Below are 21,834 nucleotides of genomic sequence, written 5' to 3'. Positions count from 1 at the left end.
AATCATGAAAACAAAAAGACACCGAACCAACTGGGCTTGCCCTGACACTTGCTAAATGACCCTAGTGTCCAATCAGATGGCCACAATGCCCCCAGGTGGCCCCACGTGCATGTGAAGTCCACTTTCAGGGTTATAGGGGCTATCAAGCTATTTAGCTGGTGAAAAGGCCAGACTCCTGAGCTGACTCCCAAGGAAAAGAAAGCCTGTCCAGCTTCCTCTCCCCAGCAGGCCCAAGCCCCGGGGGGGGTTAGTTAATACAAGTAACTTGGGTTTGTTGTAGTTTTCCAGCAGTTTAATGAACATGAATCATCATGAAGTATATGGTCCAGGCTTTCCGAAGTCTATGGGCCAAATGGCTCAGTTTCTCACTTGACGCTGAGGTCCAAAGGTTTAGCTCTGGAGTGGAGGGAGGCTTCTCTTCCCCACCAGGAGCAGGCGACAGGTAGAAGCCTCCTATCCCCAGACCGTGCTCACCACGGGTGCCCTGTTCCATACAAAGTCATAGAGCACCAGAGCTGCTTTTAGCCAAGGGCTGTTTGGCTTCAGGCCTGGAGTCTGGGGAGAATCGTGGTTTTGTTCCCTTGAATGATACGTTCAATCCGTCAGTTTAAATGAGTACAAGATGGCAACAAAATAGGCCAGCAGGCCCTGAGGAAAGAGAAAAAACCACCTAACCTTCTTGGGGTTGGCTGGCTCTGGGAGTCCTATATGCTGGGTCCCCAGAGCAGAAACATTTAAATGAAAAGGGCCATGTGCCATTAAAAAGAAAATCTGGAGGCAGCCTGTTACTTCCGAGCACACAAAAGCAGGGTCCACATGAGAAAGAGATGCATGAGAGAGCTCCTACCTACCCACAGTCTCCCACGCTCCTGTTTCAACCATATCCCACTGCAGACTCAGCAGGACAGGGAAGAAAGACAGCAGGGAGGCCTGGCCATGGGGCAGCGCCCTGATGTGGACAGCTGGGATCAGAGCCACCTCTGCCACTTACCTAAAACCCCACTGCCACATTCTTGTCTGTAAAATAGGAGTGATTTTTTTCCACTTCCGTGAATTGTGAGGGTAAATGGACTTGGATGTGAGGAGATGCCTGGTGCCTGGCTCATGGTAATTGAGAAACTGGGAGTGGGGGAACTTAAAAGGATAGATGAGGGGAGGGAAGCTGCCTGGACTGTGTTCCGCATTGCGTCCCCCAAGCTCCTGTGTCCCTTGCGTAAGAATGTCATCTTCTTCCACCACTTTCCACCCACAGATGAGCCTAGAGGAAGGTTGGGGCTGTCATTAAAGTAACCTGGTTCTTAAGACCCAACTCATCTCTCCCTCCCGCTGGGTGTCTCTGCTAGGGCAGACCTGCTGGCCATTAAGATGTCAGACGAGGAATCAAATAATAACTAGACTAGAGCCGAGACTATCATTTTCCATTTTAATTTATAAGGACAAGAGTTGCCAAGAGCAAAAAGGAAAAATCATTTTTTTCTTTTACCATTAGATGATAAAGGGGAAAACGTGGAACCAATTACATGTATCAACAGCCTCTGCCCCACTCTCCTTTATGGTCTCCCAGGCCAAACCACATTCATAAACTGGGAAGACCTAAAATCTCCACCCTCAAGCTCCCCAAAGGTTCTGGGATTTTCCAAGGCCATGCTCCTGAAGAGAAGAGTGAAGGAGACCCTAGATTTTCCAAGAGATGACACTGTAGGGGTGGCAGCCTGATCCTAGTACAAATCTTGCTCTGTCTGAGATGGGAGAGGTGGTGGCTAAGACAGGGGCTATCAACCTTGGCTGGAGATTAGAATTGCTGGAGGAGCTGTTAATAAAAATCCTCATACCCTGGCTGCACCCAGACCAATGCAGTCAGAATGTCTGGGTATAGGGTTCAGGCATCTGTGGATATTAAACTCTATAGATGTTTCCAAAGTGCAGCCAATATTTAGAATTCCTGGCCTAAGAGCTTGGGCTGTGCAGCCAGACTGCCTGGATTCACACCTGCTTCCAATACCATTTTTAAACTGCATGACCTTGGGCAGGTCACTTCCTGCTTGTGCACATTTCCTCATTCATGAGACAAGAGTAAGTTTAGACCACAGGGGTCAGGATTAAAAGATAGCATGGGAAGGGCACTTTGCATGATGGTTGTGCAATCTAAGCTAGATAAATGTTAGTTGTGACTATGACAATATTTTGGAATAATAACAACCACTTACAATGGCTAGGATCCAATAACACGCACAGCTTAAAACTGTAGGCTCTGGAGTTCCACTGCCTGGCAAGGCAGGGCCCAGGGTGAGGAGAGCGAAGCTCCTGGGGACAAAGTGTAAGGAGGTGCTCACTCTTGAAATACGGCAACTGTAAGCTTCCTGGCACTAAATCTTGTTTCTGCACAGTAGTAGCTGTAGGGCCGTGGGCCAGTGGTTTACTGTCTCATCTTCAAAATGAAGTGAATATTTGCAGCCACTCCATGTGTGTAATGAGACTAAGAGTTACAGAAACCTCAATGGGCTGGTGTGAGGCTGAAATTGTAATAATACCTTCAAAGAAGTTAGCAGAAAGTCTGATACGCATGGTAAGTGATTAGCCGTTCATGTGATAGTGAGACAGACAAGAATCAGATGCTTGCTTTAAGTAGCAGCAGTGTTTCAGATCCTTTGGCGGATAGAGATGTATTTAGAATGCAAAAACAACAATGGGCTATCTCCCCCCAAATTTCCAAACCTATATAATTTTGCACATGCCTCCTGGTAGTCCATTGGAAATATAGATGGATGCAGGGGGACATGTGGATCCAAGAAATTCTCTGCAATGGTTCACTGAAGGTAGTTCCTAGGCCACGAGAACCCTATGTCCCCTGAACTCCAGGAAGTGGCAGACTTTCCAAAGGCCACTTCTAACCAAACCAAATCTCCCTGGCCCTACTGCACCAAGAGGGTAAGAGGATGGGGATGGAAATTATCCTAATATAGCCCCAGTCTCCAGAGAAATCAGGACTCACTCCTAGATCCTTGGTGTAAGGAATCCATAGACCTGAAGGAGACAAGGTCTAAAGTTGATGTGAATTTCTTTTCACAACACTTTAGACCTGCACTGTCCAATATGGTAGCCACTGGCCCTATGTGGCTAAATATCTAAAAGTTAAATTGGGTAGAATTAAATAAAATGTAAAATTCAACTCTTCCATCACACTGGCCCTATTTCAGCTGCTCCGTAACCACATGTGGTCTATGGCTACTGTATGGACAGCACAGATAGAGAACATTTCTATCATCACAGGAAGTTTTACTGGGCAGCACCACTCTAGACCAGGAGTCACAGATCATAGCTCCCAGGCCAAAGCCAGGCTACAGCCTGTTTAGGAATGGCCTGTGAACTACATGTGGTTTCGATCTTTTTAAAGGGTAAAGTAAAACAAAGAAGAATATGCAAGAGACACATATGGACTTCAAAGCCCAAAACATTTCCCCTCTGGTCTTTCACAGAAGTCTGCTAACTTCCACTGCAGGCCACACATACAGTGAGAGTGAGTTTCCAGAGGATTTATCTGTCCCACCCCATAGTTTGTAAGCCAGACTTTCTGCTTATCTGCTAACACTTGTGTAGGGATTATTAAAATGTGACTTACTGGCATCTGGGGGAAAAAGACAACAGATGCTATTTCTGAAGACACCGCCATGCAAACATTTTAAATCAAGTGGCTGAAAACTTGTTGACCATTGCACACCTCAAGGAGAGAAAGGGATGGAGTACAGGCTGAGAGGACTGAAGGCAGCGACAAAATAAATAGTGGTGGTTATGGACTAAAGCCACAGAACAAAAACATAGCCCTGACCCTATACAGAGAAAAATGAATGAATCAGGGACATGCAGATTAAAACAACAATAAGCTACCACCTCACACCTGTCAGAATGGCCATCATCAAAAAGACAAGAAATAAGTGTTGGTGAGGATGTGGAGAAAAGGGACTCTTCGTGCACCACAGGTGGGAATGTAAGTTGATGCAGTCACTATGGAAACCAGAATGGAGGGCTGCCCTGTGATCCACAAGTCCCACTCCTGGGTATCTATCGGAAGGAAACAAAAACACTAATTTGGGAAGATATCTGTATCCCTATATTCACTGAAGCATTATTTACAATAGCTTAGCTGTGGAAACAATCTAAGGGCATCAACAGATGAATGGGTGAAGAAAATGTGTTATATCTGTAAATCATGGTATGCATATACAATATTCAGCCATAAAAAGAGAGAGAAATCCTGCCATTTACCACAACATGGATGGGCCTTGACAGCATAGGGCATTATGCTAAGTGAAATAAGTAAGACAGAGAAAGACAAATACTATATGATCTCTCTTATATGTGGAATTAAAAAACAACAACAAAAACAAATTCATAGATACAGAAAACAGATTGGTGGTTGCCAGAGACAAGGGTGAGGGCTGGGTGCAATGGGTGAAGGGTGTCAGAAGGTACAAAATTCCAGTTATTAAATAAATAAGTTCTGAGGATATAGTGTTATATATCTTATATCCTATAGTTAACTATAGGATAGTTAACTAACTATATCCTATAGTTAATAATAATACTGTATTGTATATTTGAAAGTTGCTAAGAGATTAGATCTTAAAAGTTCTCATCATAAGGAAAAAATTGTAATTATGTGTCATGGTAGATATTAACTAAACATAATTGTGGTAATCATTTCACAATATATACATATAGCAAATTATTATGTTGTACACCTAAAACTAATGTAATGTCATATGTCAATTGCATCTCAACTAAAAATGAATGGATAAGTGAATAAAGTAATGGATAAATAGGGGGAAAGGACAACACATCCTTAGAGAAGAATTCCAATCAATTAATATAGAGGAAATGATGGGAATAGAAAATCACAAACACAGTAGTAATCATCTTTGCTTGCAAGAATCACTGAAGGATGTCAAGAAATGCGGGCAAAAGTATGATGAGGAACAAGCTATTTACATAACCTCAAAGTAGCTCCTCAGAAGACATTTACTAATTACAAATGGAATAATACTATCTCTGCATAGGCGGGAGCTGGCAGACACTGCCTTAACCAAGTGAGCGCAGCAGACATCCCCAGTGATAAGAGATTAGCGTCACATAACCCCTGAGAAGATGCACTGAGGATACATCATCATCTCTATGGCACTCTTGTCAAAAATGCCGAACTTCAGTCTAAGCAGATGAAAACAACAAACCAACCCACACTGAGGGCTATTTTACAGAATTGACTGGTACTCTTCAGAAGTGTCAAGGTCACATGACACTCAGGAAAGATCGAAGAACTGTCACAGATTGGTGGAGTCTAAGGAGACATGACAACTAAATGCCACATGGGACTCAGGGCTGGATCCTGGGCCAGAGAAGGACATTAGTGGGAAAACTGACAAATTCAAAAAAGGTCTTTAGTAGGTTAGTTAATAGCATATTAACGTTAATTTTCTGATTTCAATCATTGCACTATGGTTATATAAGGTGTCAGCATTAGGGGAAGCTGGGTGAAGGGCAATTTTTCTGTGTCTAAAATGATTTCAACATAAAAAGTGTCTTTTTAAAAAGATGTTCTGTCTTCCACCACAGTCAGTTCCTCCCATGCACACATGGCCCAAATCATTTCCCCCAGCTGCACAGAGCTGGCCTGTCTCCCGCTTCCTGAATTTCACTCACAAGCTCCAGAGAGCGCAAGCAGCATGCAGTGGGCCAGGCAACAGCTTCAGGATCAGATGCATTGGGGTTCAAGCTGCAGCTCCATCATCTGCTGGCTGAACCCCTAGATGTTCCCCTGGCTGACTTGATCAGTTCTTACATCACCTCCTCAGAGAAGCCCTCCCTGACCAACCTGAGCTTAAGTTCTTTCCCCCGCAACCCCTTTCTACCACATACCTGGTTTTAATTCCTTAAGAGCATTTACACTCCCTAAAATGTGTTTTGTTTCCTGGAGGGCATGTCCACTTCCTAACACATTCTTGCTTCCTTACCTGTTGATGAATGTATGGTCTCCCCACCCCCACCTCCCTGCTCCAGAGCACAGGCTCCTCCAGCTGCCTGGTCCATGGCTCGGTCCTCAGCTCCTGGCCCAGGTCAGGTGTGTGGCACCTGCTCAGTACATGTTACGAACAATGACTGTCATGTGCCTCTCCTCCCGCGTCGTTTCCCTTAGCGTTTGGCTCAGGTCCTGCTCGGCACAGGTCTCAGTGCACCTGTGTGGTCAGGATGAATGGTGGATGACTTACTCGTAAAACTCTGCTGCTGGGGTGAACTTGTACTTGGAGTACTTGGTGTGGTTGCCCAGCACAGAGCCGTTGAGGAGCTTGGGGTCGGTGCAGTTCAGGCTGTTCCAGGCATGGCCACAGTCAGTCCAAGGCAGGTTGAAGGTGAAGGAGGAGAAGAGGTAGTAGAGTGACCAGGCGATGATGACGTTGTAGTAGAAGCCAACGTAGATGGCAATGAGGATCACAGCATAGCCAACTCCTGGGTCAGGGACAGAGAGCGGTCAGGCACAGGTCTCCCCAGGCCCAGCCCCAGAGCCACTTCTCCTGGGAAACTGGCTCTAACCAGTGCAACACCCAATCCCTATGCCTCTCTTTTTCTGTAGCAGATTGTCAGAGCCCCAGCGGTATACCCTAAGCACCCACCGTCCCTTTGGCCTGACTACTCTCTTTTGCCACTGGATCCTCCTCTGCCCACTCATCAGGCTGGCCAGAAATGCCAGGACCTTAATGCCTCCAGGGAGAAGCCAGGCCAGGCATTGGAGTCTAAGTACCCAGATCCCTTTTCCTTTGGGCAGGATAACACTAAAGCATGTTAACCCCATGGGATTCAGTCCCTGGCCCATGGTGGAACTGACCTGATGACACACCCTTTATTGGCTGCCTCCCCTTCTCAGTCCCCTACTAGTCTTCCAGGGATCACCTCGCTTACGCTGAATCCTTATCCCAGGACCTGCTTCTAGGGAGCCCCAAACCGGCACCCCCTGGTCAGAATTTAGCCCTGTGTATTCTCTGGATCCTACTTTCAACCACCTGCTTCCTGAACATACTGGAAGCTCCTTTAGGGCTAGTTCTATGGCTTTTGCCTATAATATGCATTTTTTTGGGCCTGTATGACATTATTTTAAGGAAGTAGCCTTAAGCATTCTTAGCATATGAGGTTTAGGCCTGGCTAATCCCTCACTTCCTTGATCTAGCTGTAGGCACATGACTCAGGTCTGGCCAGTCAGAGCTGTGCTTTCCCAAAGCCACAGTGATTGGTTGATAAATGGGCATATGACTTAATCAAACCAATCAGTCTTCTCTAGGACCTTTAATGAAGCTAGGATGATAAAGGTGTTTTCGTTTTGCTTTGGTATTATTAAACTTGGTAGGATTTAATCTTACTGTTGCTAATGGCCATCTTTGTTAGCACCTGAGAAGAATATGCCTGAGACTGAGGCTAACACTGGAAAAAAAAAAAGGACTTGAGTTGGAGAGAGATTGAGAGTCCAGATGACATTATTCAAGCACCTGGAACAAGTGGTATCTGAAGGTAGATCTCCTGGACTTCACTGAATCATAAGCCAATAAGGTCTTTTATAATAAAGCTGCTTTGATTAGGATTTCTGGAAATTAAACTAAAAGAATCATAATACTCATATTTTATAAGCCTCTTGTACTGGCCTGCATCTACTATAGGGCTGAGTGCATAGGAGGTACTCGGGAGACATGTGCCAGCTAAGCAGAGGCTCATAGGAGTCACACTGGCCCTCAGTGTTGTCATCTGGGCCCAGTCTCTGACCAGTGTTTGGGAGACACTAATTCTTACTCCATGCTCTTCTCACAGCTGTACAGGGGCCAAGAAATGGCAGTTGCCATCGTCACTTTCTCCAAATGCACTCTAAGTCTTGAATGCAAGCAGGTGTCATCTTATATCCTAGCCATGATCAAGTAGTCCTGGCTGTTGTATTAAGGATTGTGAGGTAAGTTTCTGGCTGAGTCCACGGTCAGTTTATCATGTCTGCCATGGGAGCAAGAGGAGAGAGTAGTGGTATATATCCTGGGTACTTCTGAAACTTCTATAAGCATTTCCCCTACAGGAAACAGACACCCTCTGGTCCCCCTCAGCTGTAGAGCCTGGACTGGAACCCAGGTTTCCAGACTTTCTAGTCCAAAATTATTCCTGACACACCAACTGCTCTCCATGTAACTTTAAAGAGTGGACACACTTGGCCTTGCCGATGCCTGTGAATCCCACCAGAGGCTTGGTCTACCTCAGATCCCACCTTTGGGGAAGATTCTCCAAGGCACCATGGAAATCTTTTGGACAACCTCTGGAGCCCCAAGACCCAAACTTTACCTTTGAAGAATGGGCAGATCTTCCACACCGTGGCGGCCCCTTCCCGGTTATACTGGCCCAGAGCCAGCTCCATGTAGAACAAGGGCATTCCCGCGATGACAAGGAACAGTGTGTACGGGATCAGGAAGGCACCTGGAGGACCCAGAGGCAGACTGTGACCCCCTAGACCCCTGCCCAGGCTTGGGACTGTGCCTCAGAGTGCTTGGATCAGTGTCTGCTGGAGCCTCGAGGGTCCTGGTTCATCTGCTCACCCGGCCACCTCCCAGGTGTTTTGCGGTAGGTAAACAGAGTTACACAGTGATTAATACAAGTGATTGTAACAATAATAATAATAGCTGTAGTCATAGCAATAATATACTATACTATAATATAAATATCATATCATATCATATCATATCATATCATATCACAATAATGAGCTTCTGTGGTCATATTAGGGAAGTCTAGGCTAATCAAAGCAAAATAGGCTTGTTCTGCAAGAATCCTGGCAGGATTCTCCCAGCCCACAGCAGTGCCATGAGGATCACGGGTGTAGGCTTTACCAGTTTATTGAAGCACAGAACCTTTTCTTTCATGAATCATCACTTTGGGGAATGCCAATTTCCAAAAGCCCTTCCTTTTATAGGTAAGAAATTTGAGAGCAGAGAAGGAGAGACAGAGCCCAAAGTTACATACGACAGAGTTTCTAATGCTGCTCATCTGTCTTTCACCTTGAGGTTACATGGGGCTTTCCCAAATATGATCTCACTGGAGCCTTCTAAGTCTCACAACAGCTCATAGACATAATCAGACAGGGCCATTATGTCACCCCAAGGGAAACTGAGGGCAGAGAAGGGAGTTGAATCCATCCTGTTTGTACTGCTGGCGAGTGACAGTAGCAGGATTCGCATTCAGGTCTTCCAAACTATTGGGCTCAACTTGTTACAGGTGACTGGAGATGAATAGATACTGGAGCAGGGAGGCCAGAGGCTCAAGCCCCTGACCAGGGAAGATGCCCACCCAGAACATCGCAGAAAATAGAGGGTCCCCTGGCAACGGGTGGCAACTACTCCCTGGGAGAATTCCTGATGGAATTATATGCATCTGAGTTTCAGAGACAAATCTCAGTACGCCAGCAGCCCATGGTGAGCTTAGAGGGCTCTGCTGCCCCGAGGTGACTCACTGGGACATATGTCATGTCAGCCCAGGCTGCAAAGCAAAATGCCAGCTCCTTTTCCTGACGCAGCTGGAGGTGGCCAGGCCACATCCACACTCCTCCCACCACTGGCCTCTGGCTGAGATGCTGAGATGCCATAACCATGGAAACCAAACACTCTGGCCCACCCACAGCAGAAAGGTGCAGAAACCGGGAAATATTTAATGACTGTAATGTTAGGAATATAACATGTCCTACTCTGTTCCAGGCACTTTCCATGCAGTGTGCCAGTTAATTCTCACAACAACCCTCAAATGTAAAGATTATTACTATGTCCATTTTACAGATGTGCAAAGTGAGGTTCCAAGCTAGCAGAGAACTATGGCAAAGTCACATGGCCCCCAGGGTTAAACTCACCCAGCTACTCAGACTGTCAGTCTCATTTTCTTCCCAGAGTTTCTTCTCAGGCAGCCCAGGGCCTTTGGGACAAAGTGTGAAGTGTCTGCAGCACTGGTGAGATGCGGTGCCTTCGGTAGCGGGGGACAGACCAGCAGGTGAGCCAGCCACAGGAAAGAAAACTCCTGGGAAGTGAGTACCTTCTTTGTATCAAGCAGGGCACTGGCCACGGGATGTCTGTGACCCCACTTACCCTACCCAGAAACTATCTGAAGTAGCAAGTGCTCTATCCATTTTTTAGAGGAAGACACGGAAGCTTACAGAAACTCAGTGACTTGACCAAGCTTACCCAGTTGGCATATGACAGACCTGGGATTTGAGCCCAGGTATGCCTGGCTGCAGAGCTCCAGAGCCATGCCCAACATATTCTGCAGATTCCAGACATTTCAGCTTTGATTAAGGACATAAGTCTGAACAGGGTCTTGGGTGAGAGGGTGTTCTATAACTGGGCATCTGGGGTCTGCTGAGCCACCTTGTCTGTTGGTCACAGGCTGGTCCAGTACTCTAGCCTCTGCTCCAGCCTGGACTTCTCTGGAAAGGCCGCATGCCAACCTCTCTTCCACTCCTCATTTCTTGCTTTCGGTCCCCACCCTCATCCTTCTCCCACACAGAGAGGACAGATCAGCCATCCCACAGTGCTCGCAGTAACCGTCGTGGTGCTGATGATGGAAGTCGGTGGTGGTGGTGAAGGTAACAAGTACCATTTATTGAGTGTGTTATATGCCAAGCTATGCACTGAGTTTTTATGTAATTAATCATTTAAAACTATCCCCAATACTTTTTTAGCTCAACACTAATCCCATTTAACAGGTGAGGAAACTGAGTCTGAGAAAGATCATCTTCTTTCGAAATTAGTAAGTATGCAGTTTGGCTGCAAACCTGCATTTATCTGAGCCCCTCTCTACCTTGTGGCCACTTGATACTGCCCTTGGGGGCCTGGTGCCAGGGAGTAGGGGAAATAGATGTATTCAACTGTTTACTAGGCCTGAAGACTGAAGTCAGCGGCCCCAGGGACAATAGGGAAGGAAACAGCCAGCAGTCACGGCTCAGATCTTGGCACTAAGGTTTACCGCTGGCTACTTGATGGTCTTTTCTACAATGAAGGGAAAGAGCAAAGTGGGCCAGTTAAACAGGCGTCTCAGTTTGGCCAGTTTTCTTAACTCTAAGCCTCTCGGTAGCACTGCCAACAGGTAGGTATGCTGCCCAGCTTGAGATTCATTTCCTCTTGTGCTGGCTGGTAGCCCCAGCAATGGGAGCAAAAGAGAGAAGATGATGAGTCTGCGCAAGCCAAGCCTCTTCTCTAAGAGCGTGTTTGATGTGGGCCAGCCAAAGCTTCAAGTGGAAACAGCCTGAGACATTCAGGAATGATGGAAGGGCTGAGTACGAATGAAAACTGCAACTGCCCTGTGGCCAGCAGCTTATTCTAAGGGGACACCACCCAGCTAGCTGGCCCAAACCCCCTTGCAGAAAGATCTGGACAAAGCCAGGGTAGATCTGAAGAGTTAGAAAGGGGTGACTGAGGTCTGCTGAGGATGCTTTTCTAGAAACAGCCCTGCACAGGGTTGTTGTAGAAACAGCCCTGCAACTGAGGCTGGGTTGCAAACTTCCTAGAAGTGGCTGCCCTGCAAGGGCCATTACTGCCACATTCATGCAGCCCCACTACGTCTCCTTGTGGGGTGGTGCCAGCGGCAGCCAGCCTCATACAGGGTCTGAGAACAGCCCAGGATGCTGTCATGACTCTGGACTGCTCTGGTTATGCAAGGGCTGGACTCAGGGGCAGACCTGGAGAAACACAGGCATATACCTCCTGAGGGTCTCAGTTCTGGGCATTTTCAACATATTCAAACACATATGGAAACTCACACACACATGTATTACTCATGTGAAGATACACACATATTTCTGCACCTTGACACACTCACACAAACACACCAGGAAAATAATTGTCAATTGTGAAAGGGGCTCTAAAATGTGGCCTTTGGATTAGTTTAGGAAGGAAAACATCTGTCCCATCACCTCTAGCCCAATGCACACTGCCTGACACCCCACCATTAGAGAGGAATCCTACTGGTCACCCAGGGATTCTGGAATCCTCTGTGCCCATGCCAAGTCCTTTGGAAAGGAAGCCCAGTGATCACCAAGTTTCAAGTGGGATGCACAGGAACAGCCCCCAGGCAGATGAGGAGGAACTGGAGAAAGGAAAGGGAAAGCCTGTAGGGGCCTCAGCAAGAGGTGGTAAGGCCCAGGCCTCCTGGGGAGCAGAGGGAATGTGCTCAGGGAGGGGCCACAGAAAGGACAGGAGGGCCCCCTGAGGCCTGTATGGGCCAGCTTCCCAGCCTGCTGGAGGCAGGATTCCTCACACTGGATTCTGGCCTCACGCTGCTGCATTGAGATGCCAAAACCCCACAGCACTGTGCCTTCGGTGGCTGTAGCTCAGCGGTGCATTGTCACTGCCCATGGCTTTCACCAGAGATCCTTGGAAACCTCGGTCATTGCCCAGGGTAGCCAGATTGTCCCTCCCTGCCAAACATCCCAAGGGCATAATGACAGCAGGGTGCAGGGGGCGAGCAATTTCAGGAGACAGGGCTGCCCCCAGCAGGCCCACGGCAAGCTTGTGGGGCCAGGGTGAGATCACTAGGAATCTTCCCTGCATGTGTTTCCATATTTAAGGGGACAAATCAGCCCACAACAGTTAGATCAAACCTTTTCTATCCTCTACAATGCCAACTAGACCTTCATGATGGTTCTATTATAAAATTTGAATTTGGAACCCTCAGCTCCTGGAGCTCTGCACTGGAATACAGTGCCATGCGGGGAGCCCCATTTGCTCCGTACCCCACTTCCGCTCCACTTCCATCTGCAACCAGCGACTGTGAGGTCTTTTGCACACACATGTGGACTCTTGCACCTACATGTCTAAGCTGTGTCCACGGCCCCTGCAGACAATGTGTCCCAGAGCACGCCCCCGGGCTGGGGCTGTGAAAACCTGCAGCACGGTCCCCGTTACAGAGGATGGAGTCAGGTGAGAGGCCCAGGCAGATGCAGAGGGTCTGGGCGGTTTGCACAGGGAATCCCAGAGACTAGGTACTGGAGTGTGGCATTTGGGAGGCAGAGTTCAGGGCAGGCAGGCCCTAGTGAGAAGGGGAGGAAGGCGGAGGAGGGTCCCCAAAGCACAGAGCCCAGGGCAGACCCCTGTGACATAAGAAATACATATATTTGGCCTCTGTTCTGGGTTCCTGACACAGAACTCCCAAAAACCCTTGTAAGTTCCTGAGTGGGGGTGACAGGAAGATCGTACCCAGAGCTCCTAAATCCCTTGGAATTTTCTGGGTGATAGATGTGGCTTTCGTTCTAATGACAAGACTTCTGGTGGGCTCCTGGATGGGCGCTGGTCACCAGAAAGGCCAAACCATAATTAGAAGCTTGGAGCTTTCAGCCCCAGCCCTACCTTCTAGGGAGGGGAGAGGGGCTGGGGATTAAATTAATATTGAGCATACCTCCACAGAACCCCCGAACTACAGAGTTTGAACACTTCCAAATTGGCAAACACATCGATGTGCCAGAGGGTGATGCACCCCAGCTCCACGGGGACAGAGGTGCCTGTACTTGGGACTCTTCCACACCTTGCCCCACAAACCTCATCTCCATCCTTTATCAAAGCCTTTGCAATAAACTGGAACATGTGAGTGCTTCCCTGCATTCTGTGAACTGTTAGAGCAAAGTATTGAACTGGAAGAGGGAATCATGTGAACCCCTGGTTTATAGTCAGTCAGAAGCAATTGAAAACTTGGGCCTTGTAACTGGTATCTTTTGTGGGACTGAGTCCTTAAACTGTGGTGTCTGTCTGCCCTAACTCCAGGTAGATGGTGTCAAACACTGAATGTAGGACTCCCAGCTGGTGTCTAGAGAGGTGGGGAATTGGTTGGTATGGAGACAGTTCCCATACATTTGGTGTCAGAAGAGTGTAAGTATATGTGAAAGCAGAGTTTATTCCTTTTACTTCCTTCCCTGGATCTAGAGACAGTCCTGCCCCAGCCCCCCACCTACTACTTATGTCTCTGTGACCTTGAGTAAATGTGACTTCTCTGAGCTTTAGTTCCCTCTTTGTAAGTAGGGACAGTAAGAGCTGTGCCCCTGGTTTGCTGTGATAGGCAGAGGTAACCGAGGCGAAGTACCTGGCATCCCACAGGTGCTCTGTGAATGAGAATCATGTTGTGCCGTCACACAGAAGAGCAGAAGGATGCACTTTTGTAAACTGGAAACAGCAAGTTGAGGATTGCCCTGTGGTTGAGGTCACCCGGGTCCTTGGCGGGCACAGCCAGACCACCTGCTAGAGGCTCGCTGGCACAGAAGGGCCTGACACAGTCCCTTGGGCCCCTCATGGCCCTAATCTCTTTTTAGGTGAGGCTGGCTACTCACCCTTGTGTCCAAATAAGAGTGCCACCCATGAGCAAGAGCAGGGTCCAGATCCTCCAGGGCCACTGCCAGCCCCATGACCAAAAGGGCTCCCCGCAGAGCTGCCCAGAACCCCTTCGGGAGTGGACCGTCTGCCACACTGCTGGGACAGCTCAGCCCTTAGCTGTCAGCCCTTTGGGAGCTCCTGTGGCAATGGAGAGCCACCTCACCCAGGCCACATCCCCTTCCCAGGTCAGCTGGCATCCATAATCAGTCAACATCAGGGTATACAGGTCTGGCCCCCTCACCTCAGGTCAGGACAAGTCAAGAGGGCCAAACCTCAGGAAAGCTTCAGAGGTGCCCATGGTGAGCTGAGGCTTTGCTGAACCTGCCAGCCACCCTCTCCATCTGGCCAGGGCTTCCTCCCCTTCCGCAAAGCCCTGTCCTTGCAGCCTCCACCCACTGCCTTCGTTCTGTCCCTCAGCCATGGAGAACAACACAAACCAGCCCCTTCCCTTTGTGCCCTGGGTGTCTTTGCCAGTTAAACGGCCGGCTTCCCGAGGCCATTATTTAGGAAAACACTCCAGTTCCCATAATAAACCAAGTCCAGATCATTCCACTTTGTCATCACAGAGAGACTTCTGCCCAGGGGACAGCTGCTGAGCCACATGGTACCAACTCATGTCTCCTCCTTCCCCAAACAGATCTCCTTGGAACCCTCAGTGACCACAGGCAGGGTCCCTGTCACCTCAGCCCAGGTAAAGTCCTGCCCCACTCCCCTCCCTCCCTCGCTTTACCAGGACTGGACAGGAGCAGCCACAGAAGCCTCTGCAACAGCTCCTGCGGCTCCAGGACAGATTCTACACAGAATGAAGAGCTGGCTTTTTTGGCTCCATTAAGGGGTCACCCCCTCACCCTCACCTTAGAGGTCCTTCCAGCTGGCCTCTGGGCCTTAGCACTGAGACCAGGGGACAGTCCCAGCAAGGAAACACCCCCACTCCCCTGACAGATTAAACACCACTCTTCTAAGAAGGGCAGTGGGGGTGGGATTCAGGGGAATTAGCATCGGAGCTCCCCCTCCGCATGGGCAGTTCTACCTCTGCTGGCAACTTTGCAGGATCTGGACTTGATTTTTATTAACGAAGGTGGAGCTTTCCACAGAGCGCTTTGAAGGTTCTGGTTTCCCATGTCCATCCTGGTCTCTTTAAAGGAAACAAATTAGAGGGTGTCTGGGGATGATCAAAACTCCACTATAGAGGAAAATAAAACATGTGAAGAACAGAGTAGAACCTCACCTCCCTCACTTAGGATGTAATACTTCCAAAACTAGAATCCAAAATGACATTAACTTTTAGGATCTACAATACACTATGAACTCCCTAAAGGCACAAATTGCCTTTTGCTCATCTCTGTGTTCCTGGCATATGATGGACATTTAGTAAATATTTTTGGTTAAATAAATGGATCCCTGCATGACTCACATGGAGAACGCTGCTAATGAAAGCCCCAGGGCCTTTCCCGCCTTGCTGGGGCCTAATCCTCACTTGGGAAGTTGGGTTTGGCACTACAGGGCAGTGCGTTAACGTTTATCCCTGTGAAATCCCATCTTGTTGGAAACAGTCTCTCTAGATTTTTTTAGCCAGCTCAGAGCAATGGGCCAAATCATGCTGGTGACCAAGGTCTCAGCTTCAGCCCCAGAAGAGCACCTCATTCCTGCAAACATGTCAGCTGGAGGGCCACACCAGCGGGCTGGCTCATGGGCACCTGAGCTAAAGAATTAGCGTCAGGCTTGGCAAGCTCAGGCTGTAGGCAGTGCCCTGCAGGCAGGCTGGATGGGAAGGCATGGAGTTTGCGAAGTCCTGCCCCCTGTACCAGCCTTAAGTACCCCAGACATTTGCACCAAGAGGTTCCCAAAAAGCTGTGGATACCTGAGACCCTCAGCTTATGCAGGGAGAGAACCCTATTCATGACCCAAACCGTATCTCATAGGACCTTCATGGGACCCCATGCAAGAATGTTGATCCCCATTTTCCAGGAGAGGAAGCTACAGTGCAATAAGGTTTCACTGCCAGAATATGGAGCGAAGCCCAGATCTTGAGTCTTAATTCCCAGGCCTTATTTCCCTTTTTTCTCATCATCAATTTCCTCTTAGAACCAATTCTGCACCCTCCAAAATCAGGGCTGTGCCCTACTGCCAGATCTAGCCTGTTTGAACATGATGCTCAAAATAATTGAACAATAAGAACAGTAGTAACAGCTCATTTATTGAGCCCCTACTATGTGCCAGACATTGGAGTGCTTTGCACACATCACTGCTAACATCAGGAAGGTACAGTTATTCTCCTTTTATGCACAAGGAAACTGAGGCCCAGAGGGGATGTGTGACTTGTCTAAGGCTATATTTCAGGTTCAGGTTCAAATCTGGGTCTGTCCGAACCTGCAGGCGTTGTCTCTGATAACACAGGACGTGTATCAAACAGAAGCAGCCATTTGCAAAGGATAACAAACAGCAGCCTCCTCCCTGACAGGGACGCAGACAGGGGGACCAGTCGATCTGCCCTTTCCTACCTGGGCCCCATGACAGGCCAGGCCCAAGAGCACAGTTGCAGAGGGAGAATCTGGCACCCTAGAAACTGCCCCATGTCCTGGCACTGTCTCCTTGTGTAAGAAGGTTCTGAACAAAAGCCCAGGAACTTCCCAGACTGGCTTTCCCCGCCGGAAGCCTCCTGTACCCATGCATCCCAGTGGCTGGCCTTTGGAAGATGTTCCAAAAAGTTGATCTTTCCCAGTAATTCCTTAAAAAAAATCTTAGCCAGGGGCCTATACTATTGGCACCTTTATCATTTCAAAACCTCTTCCAGTCTGGGCCAGCACGAATAGCCAGACTTGGAGGGTACTGTGTGTGGGTAAAATTGTAATATTCCAGAATCTCTCACCTGGCTTTAGTGCATCTACATATAAACAAGTGCTCCTAAGGGCTGGAGAGCAGTAGTTCATCTCCATATCAGTGGGTGATTAGCTGGGTCACTGAGGGCTTAGTAGAACCTTAGAGGTTTTGTGGCAGGGTGTGTGTGTCTTGCTTGCTTCTGACGGAGCAAGAGACAGCTCCCAGACCGCGGTTTGCAAGCAATAAACGGGTTTTAAACTTCATTTCTCCCTTTAACTGATTTCAGTTTTAGAGGTATTTTGCCCTGGGATTTCTTCTCCCCAGAGTTACACCAGGTGAGTACCAACACCAGAAGAGCACACAGGCTGTTAAATAACAGAGCGGGTGAGGCCCGGCTGGGGCACAGCACTGAGCCAGGTCATTGGAGGGGAATGGGGGTCATCAAAGCTCACCTCCAGCTGCAGAGGGGCATTTGGGGTCTGAGAGGAGCTGGACCATGCCCAGGGTAACAGAACTGGGATTCAAACTTGGGTCTTCTGGTTGCTGCCATGGTTACAGGAGGCCCACCTGCCAAACAGCTTGCCCATCTCAGGGGATGACTTTAGAATTACTGGATAAGAATTGGTCCACAAGGAGAAGCCAAGACCCAAGTGCCTTTGAATGTGAGCCTGACAGTTGTGAAATGAAGCCCACAAGGGGCCCACTGAGCTCCCTCAGAGGGGCAAGAGTCAGTTAGAAAAGGAGCTGCCTCAGACTCTGAGATGGGGGCTGCTCTGCTCCCTTGTGCCAACCATGGACATCCTAGCCAGAAATGGAAACTCACTGGTTTAACTTCCCCACTCCTTAGCCTGGCATTCAAGGTGCCCACAGCATAACCCCACTCTGCCGCTCCCTCTCCGGCTTGCCCTTCAGCCAGCCTGTGCTCCCAGTCTCTGAGATGATCCCACATGCCTTCTTGCACAAGAATACTTCTTCCCTTCTGGAGGCTTGTCCAGGCACCTCCCATCCTGAGGGGCTGAGGTCCCACCACAGTCCACCTCCTCAAATCTTTCCTAAGAAGCTCCCTCCTCAGGTCTTGGGAGCACCTGTCATCTCTTCTGTCCACTTCACACATCGTCATAATGATGTTCTAAAAGGCAGCAACTCCCTTTGCTAAGGCCATCCTCCACGCCACGCTCTCCACACCGAGCATAGGGTGCTTAGTCCTCACAACACCCTCTGAGTTGAACACCGTTATTTCCACTTGATAGATGAGAAGACAGGCTTGGAGAGTTGCCCAAAGTCGCACAGCCAAAAGTTGGAACCCAGGACTCCACAGCCAAAGCTCCTAATCTCCAGACTGCCAGCTGTGCACATTTACAGGGTTTCTGCTGTTCCTGGACAGGCGTTAGGCCTTCGAGGGTTTGGACCGTTTCGTTGATATATTCACTCAGCAGAAGTTTGTTGGATACTTTCTACCATATTCCTAGGATCTAGGCCTTATCTTGGGCATGAGAAAAACAAGGATGAAAAAACTACAGTCTGTGCTCTCAATGTGCCCCAGTCTGTTTGGGAGACAGACCCACAAAGAGACCAATGGCCAAACAGGTCAGGATGGGTGATGGGCAGGGCTAGTGAGCCTAGAGGAGGGCGCTCCCTGACAACTTCACCTAAAAATTGGAACCTGTGATAAGTCTGTGATCTGTGCCCAAAATGTGTCACCTTGCATATAACAGGCACTCTCAGTCAGTGGTAATGGCCACGTGAACACAGAATGTCAGTGAAAGCCCAAGAACCTCTATCTGGCCCATGTGTCCGCTTGGCTGTTCGGGTGCTTTTAGTTTCAACAAACACTTGCAACAGTGGAAATGACATGTGGTGGTGTGACAAAAGTTTAGATGCCTAAAGGTCCTGGCAGGCAGATGTGGTGGTTCGCACATCTAGGTGATCCCTGCAGAGCCTAGCATTGTTCCTCAAGAGGAACCCAACAAATATTGCAGATTAATGCTAGAACCTCCCGCTGTCTAGGGACATGAAGTCTCAGACAGTCACCGAGGACATGCTGGATGGCACATCCTATGGTCTCTCAGTCTGTCTTTCAATTTTCAACTCTCTGCTTTTAAAAAATACATCACATTTGCATTTGCTCCCTCCTCGGGTCCAAAGGACCAGAATTTTCAACCTGCCCAGAAACTTTTGAGGAGCTGCAGCAGCCAAACCCCAAAGAATTTTACCTTCACATCATGTCTCCCATTTTTCATCCACAGTACACATGGAAGCCAACAGCTGTCCCAGGCCCCATGGGACAGATCATAAGCTTTCTCTCTGCCCAGCTCCAAACTCTCAACCTGCCCCCCTTTGACCTCTTGGGGTCCTGAACCAGAACCACTGCCAGGCAGGATGGCCCAGTGTAGAGAAAGAGGTTTTCCTGGGTCATTTTCCAAGGCTCTCTGCAGAGCACTCCTGAGTTTGTTCCAGCAAAGGGGATAGGATTGGGGTGGTTTGGGCACCCCAGGAGCAAAGGCCCTCTGTAGGTATCCTGCCCCCTGGGCTATGGCCCCTGATGGGCTGTAGCTGATCTCCAGGCTCTCAACCCAGGCAGGTGATCTGTCACCCAGCAGGGGGAAGGGGACAGAGCTTGGCTACTCCACTACAGTCTTCTCCAGGCCCTACTCCCACTCTGCCCTGCAGTGTGGCCAGGACCCCAGGAGGAGGAGGCTTCGTCCCTGTCACCCAGGCCTCCTGCCCCAAGCGTCAGGCCAGCTCTTGGTACCAACTGATGCAACCCTATCTCGGCTGTGCACTCTGGTCCCTCCAGCAAAACAAGAAAAAACCTGGGAGTTCTCTCTGACATTAGCTTCTCTTTGTGCATGTCTGCTTGAGTCTCTGTCCCCAAGAATGCAGTGCCTCCAAAGTCCTCTATCCCCTTGTGGCCCCAGGGCCCCAGCTTCAAGGCTCAGTATGCTAGATTTAGGGTCACCTTGTGTCTGGTTGTCACATCCTGTGCATTTCTGATGCCCCTTCAAGACTCTTCAAATTTCCACCTCCCTTCCCACAGACCATCACAAAGTTCAGGGTTTCTCACCCAACATGGTGCCCCGAATTCTGTCCTTCCCGCCATGTGCCTAGCACTGTCCAATGTCATGCCCCCATTTCCCTTTTCCAATGGGGACTCCAGTCCTTTCTCCTGGAGCCCTGTCCTGCCTCTTCCCATGCTGCTGACTTGCCTGTGTGCTTCCTGTTTCCCTCCACCACTTCGGACAGGTACCCTCCCAAGTCCAACCCCCCAGGCCATCAAGGAGCTCACCGCCGCCGTTCTTGTAGCAGAGGTAGGGGAAGCGCCACACATTGGCCAAGTCCACCGCGAAGCCCACCACAGACAGCAGAAAGTCTATCTTCTTGCCCCAGGTCTCCCGGGGGCGCTCATCGCCGCTGCGGGACGCCAGGAGGCACTGGACGCCGTTGCGCTCTTTTACCACCAACAGGTCAGCTCCTTTGCGCGCCGACAGGGACAGCTCGGGACCGGGGTCCTCCCCGCTGTTCTGCGGCTGCACCTGCGGGTTCATCCGCGCCAGAAGCATGGGTGCGGCTGGAGAGAGGGACGTCAACGGTACTGGGAGCTGGCCGAGGCACTACTTGGATAAAAGGAGAAGATGTGGTGACTGGACCATCCACCCTGCCTACACCCCCGGAACTCTCCCGGGAGCGCCGGAGATACTGGGGCTAGCGCTCGCTAAGCGGACGCGGGGCTCCCGGAAAAGCGCGCGTCTGTTGGAAAAAATTGGAAACAGAGGTAGTGGCGAGACGGACTGAGAGGGAACTTAGAGGAGGAGACCTCCCCTGGCGCCCTGTACATCTAGCTTGAGACCCCGCAGAGCTTCTCTCATTCGCGCGCTCCCTCTCGCCCCCAAACGGCGGGGTTTGGACACGCTGCGCCTGCGTTTCCCAGGGCGGTGACCCTGCCGGGTGTAGCTTGCTGTCCACTCCCCCCAGCTCGGGTCTGCGCCATCTCCCGGAGCCCCAGGAGCCTTCCCGGACGCGTACACTCCTGCACTTCAAACTCACTGGCTCTTGAGCTCCGTGCGACTCAGCCTGGGCCTCCCCCGCGCACCTAGCCAGGTCCCGCGCGCAGGGCACACTCACGTGTTGGGCAGCGACGGGATCTTGGGTGCCTGGTGCCCGGCCTGTCCAGGACCCGCCTCGCCTTCGGCGGCTGTGGGGCGCGGGTTGGGGCTGGGCTCCGCCGCGTGGCGCTAGGGTGCCGCTGGAGGAGCGCTGGAGGCGCGGGGCGGCCGGCGGGCGCGGGCTGGCTGGTTCTGCCGCTCCGGGCGGGGGCCGGGCTGGTAATGTAGCCTGCGCCCCAGGTAACGCGCCGATTGCATTAACCCAGCGCCGGGCCCTCTCTGTCTGGAGCCTGTTAACACTAATGGAGACTGACAGCGCGGCCGGGGCTGGACGGGGGCGGGGGCGCGGCGCGGGCTCGGGGGGCGGCGGGAGCCCTGCTCCCGGCGATTCTCGGGACCCGGGCGCCCAGTCCCTTTACAGCACGCACCGCGGCACTGGACGCAGCTCCCGGGGGCAGCAGGCTCTGACCTCCCACCCCGGGAAGGGAGCGAGACGCCCA

At 50.1% G+C, this 21,834-nt stretch overlaps 1 protein-coding gene across 1 annotated transcript in view; it reads right to left on the bottom strand.

Annotated features, from left to right (window-relative positions):
• Positions 1–21,610, bottom strand: part of SLC6A2 (solute carrier family 6 member 2) — a 45,517-nt gene extending 23,907 nt beyond the window's left edge. The window contains exons 1-4 of the mRNA XM_017646308.3: positions 21,354–21,610; positions 20,518–20,842; positions 8,359–8,490; positions 6,261–6,498 (exon numbers count right to left, since the gene is read on the bottom strand). Coding sequence (XP_017501797.1) covers positions 6,261–6,498; positions 8,359–8,490; positions 20,518–20,791 — 644 coding nt within the window. The 5' untranslated portion in view covers positions 20,792–20,842; positions 21,354–21,610. The remainder of the gene's footprint in view (positions 1–6,260; positions 6,499–8,358; positions 8,491–20,517; positions 20,843–21,353) is intronic.
• Between the last annotated feature and the right edge of the window lie 224 nt (positions 21,611–21,834).

Source organism: Manis javanica, chromosome 17 (genome assembly GCF_040802235.1).
Source record: "Manis javanica isolate MJ-LG chromosome 17, MJ_LKY, whole genome shotgun sequence".
In the NCBI taxonomy this organism is placed as follows: Eukaryota; Metazoa; Chordata; class Mammalia; order Pholidota; family Manidae; genus Manis; species Manis javanica.
This window is presented reverse-complemented; position numbering and strand designations above follow the sequence as displayed.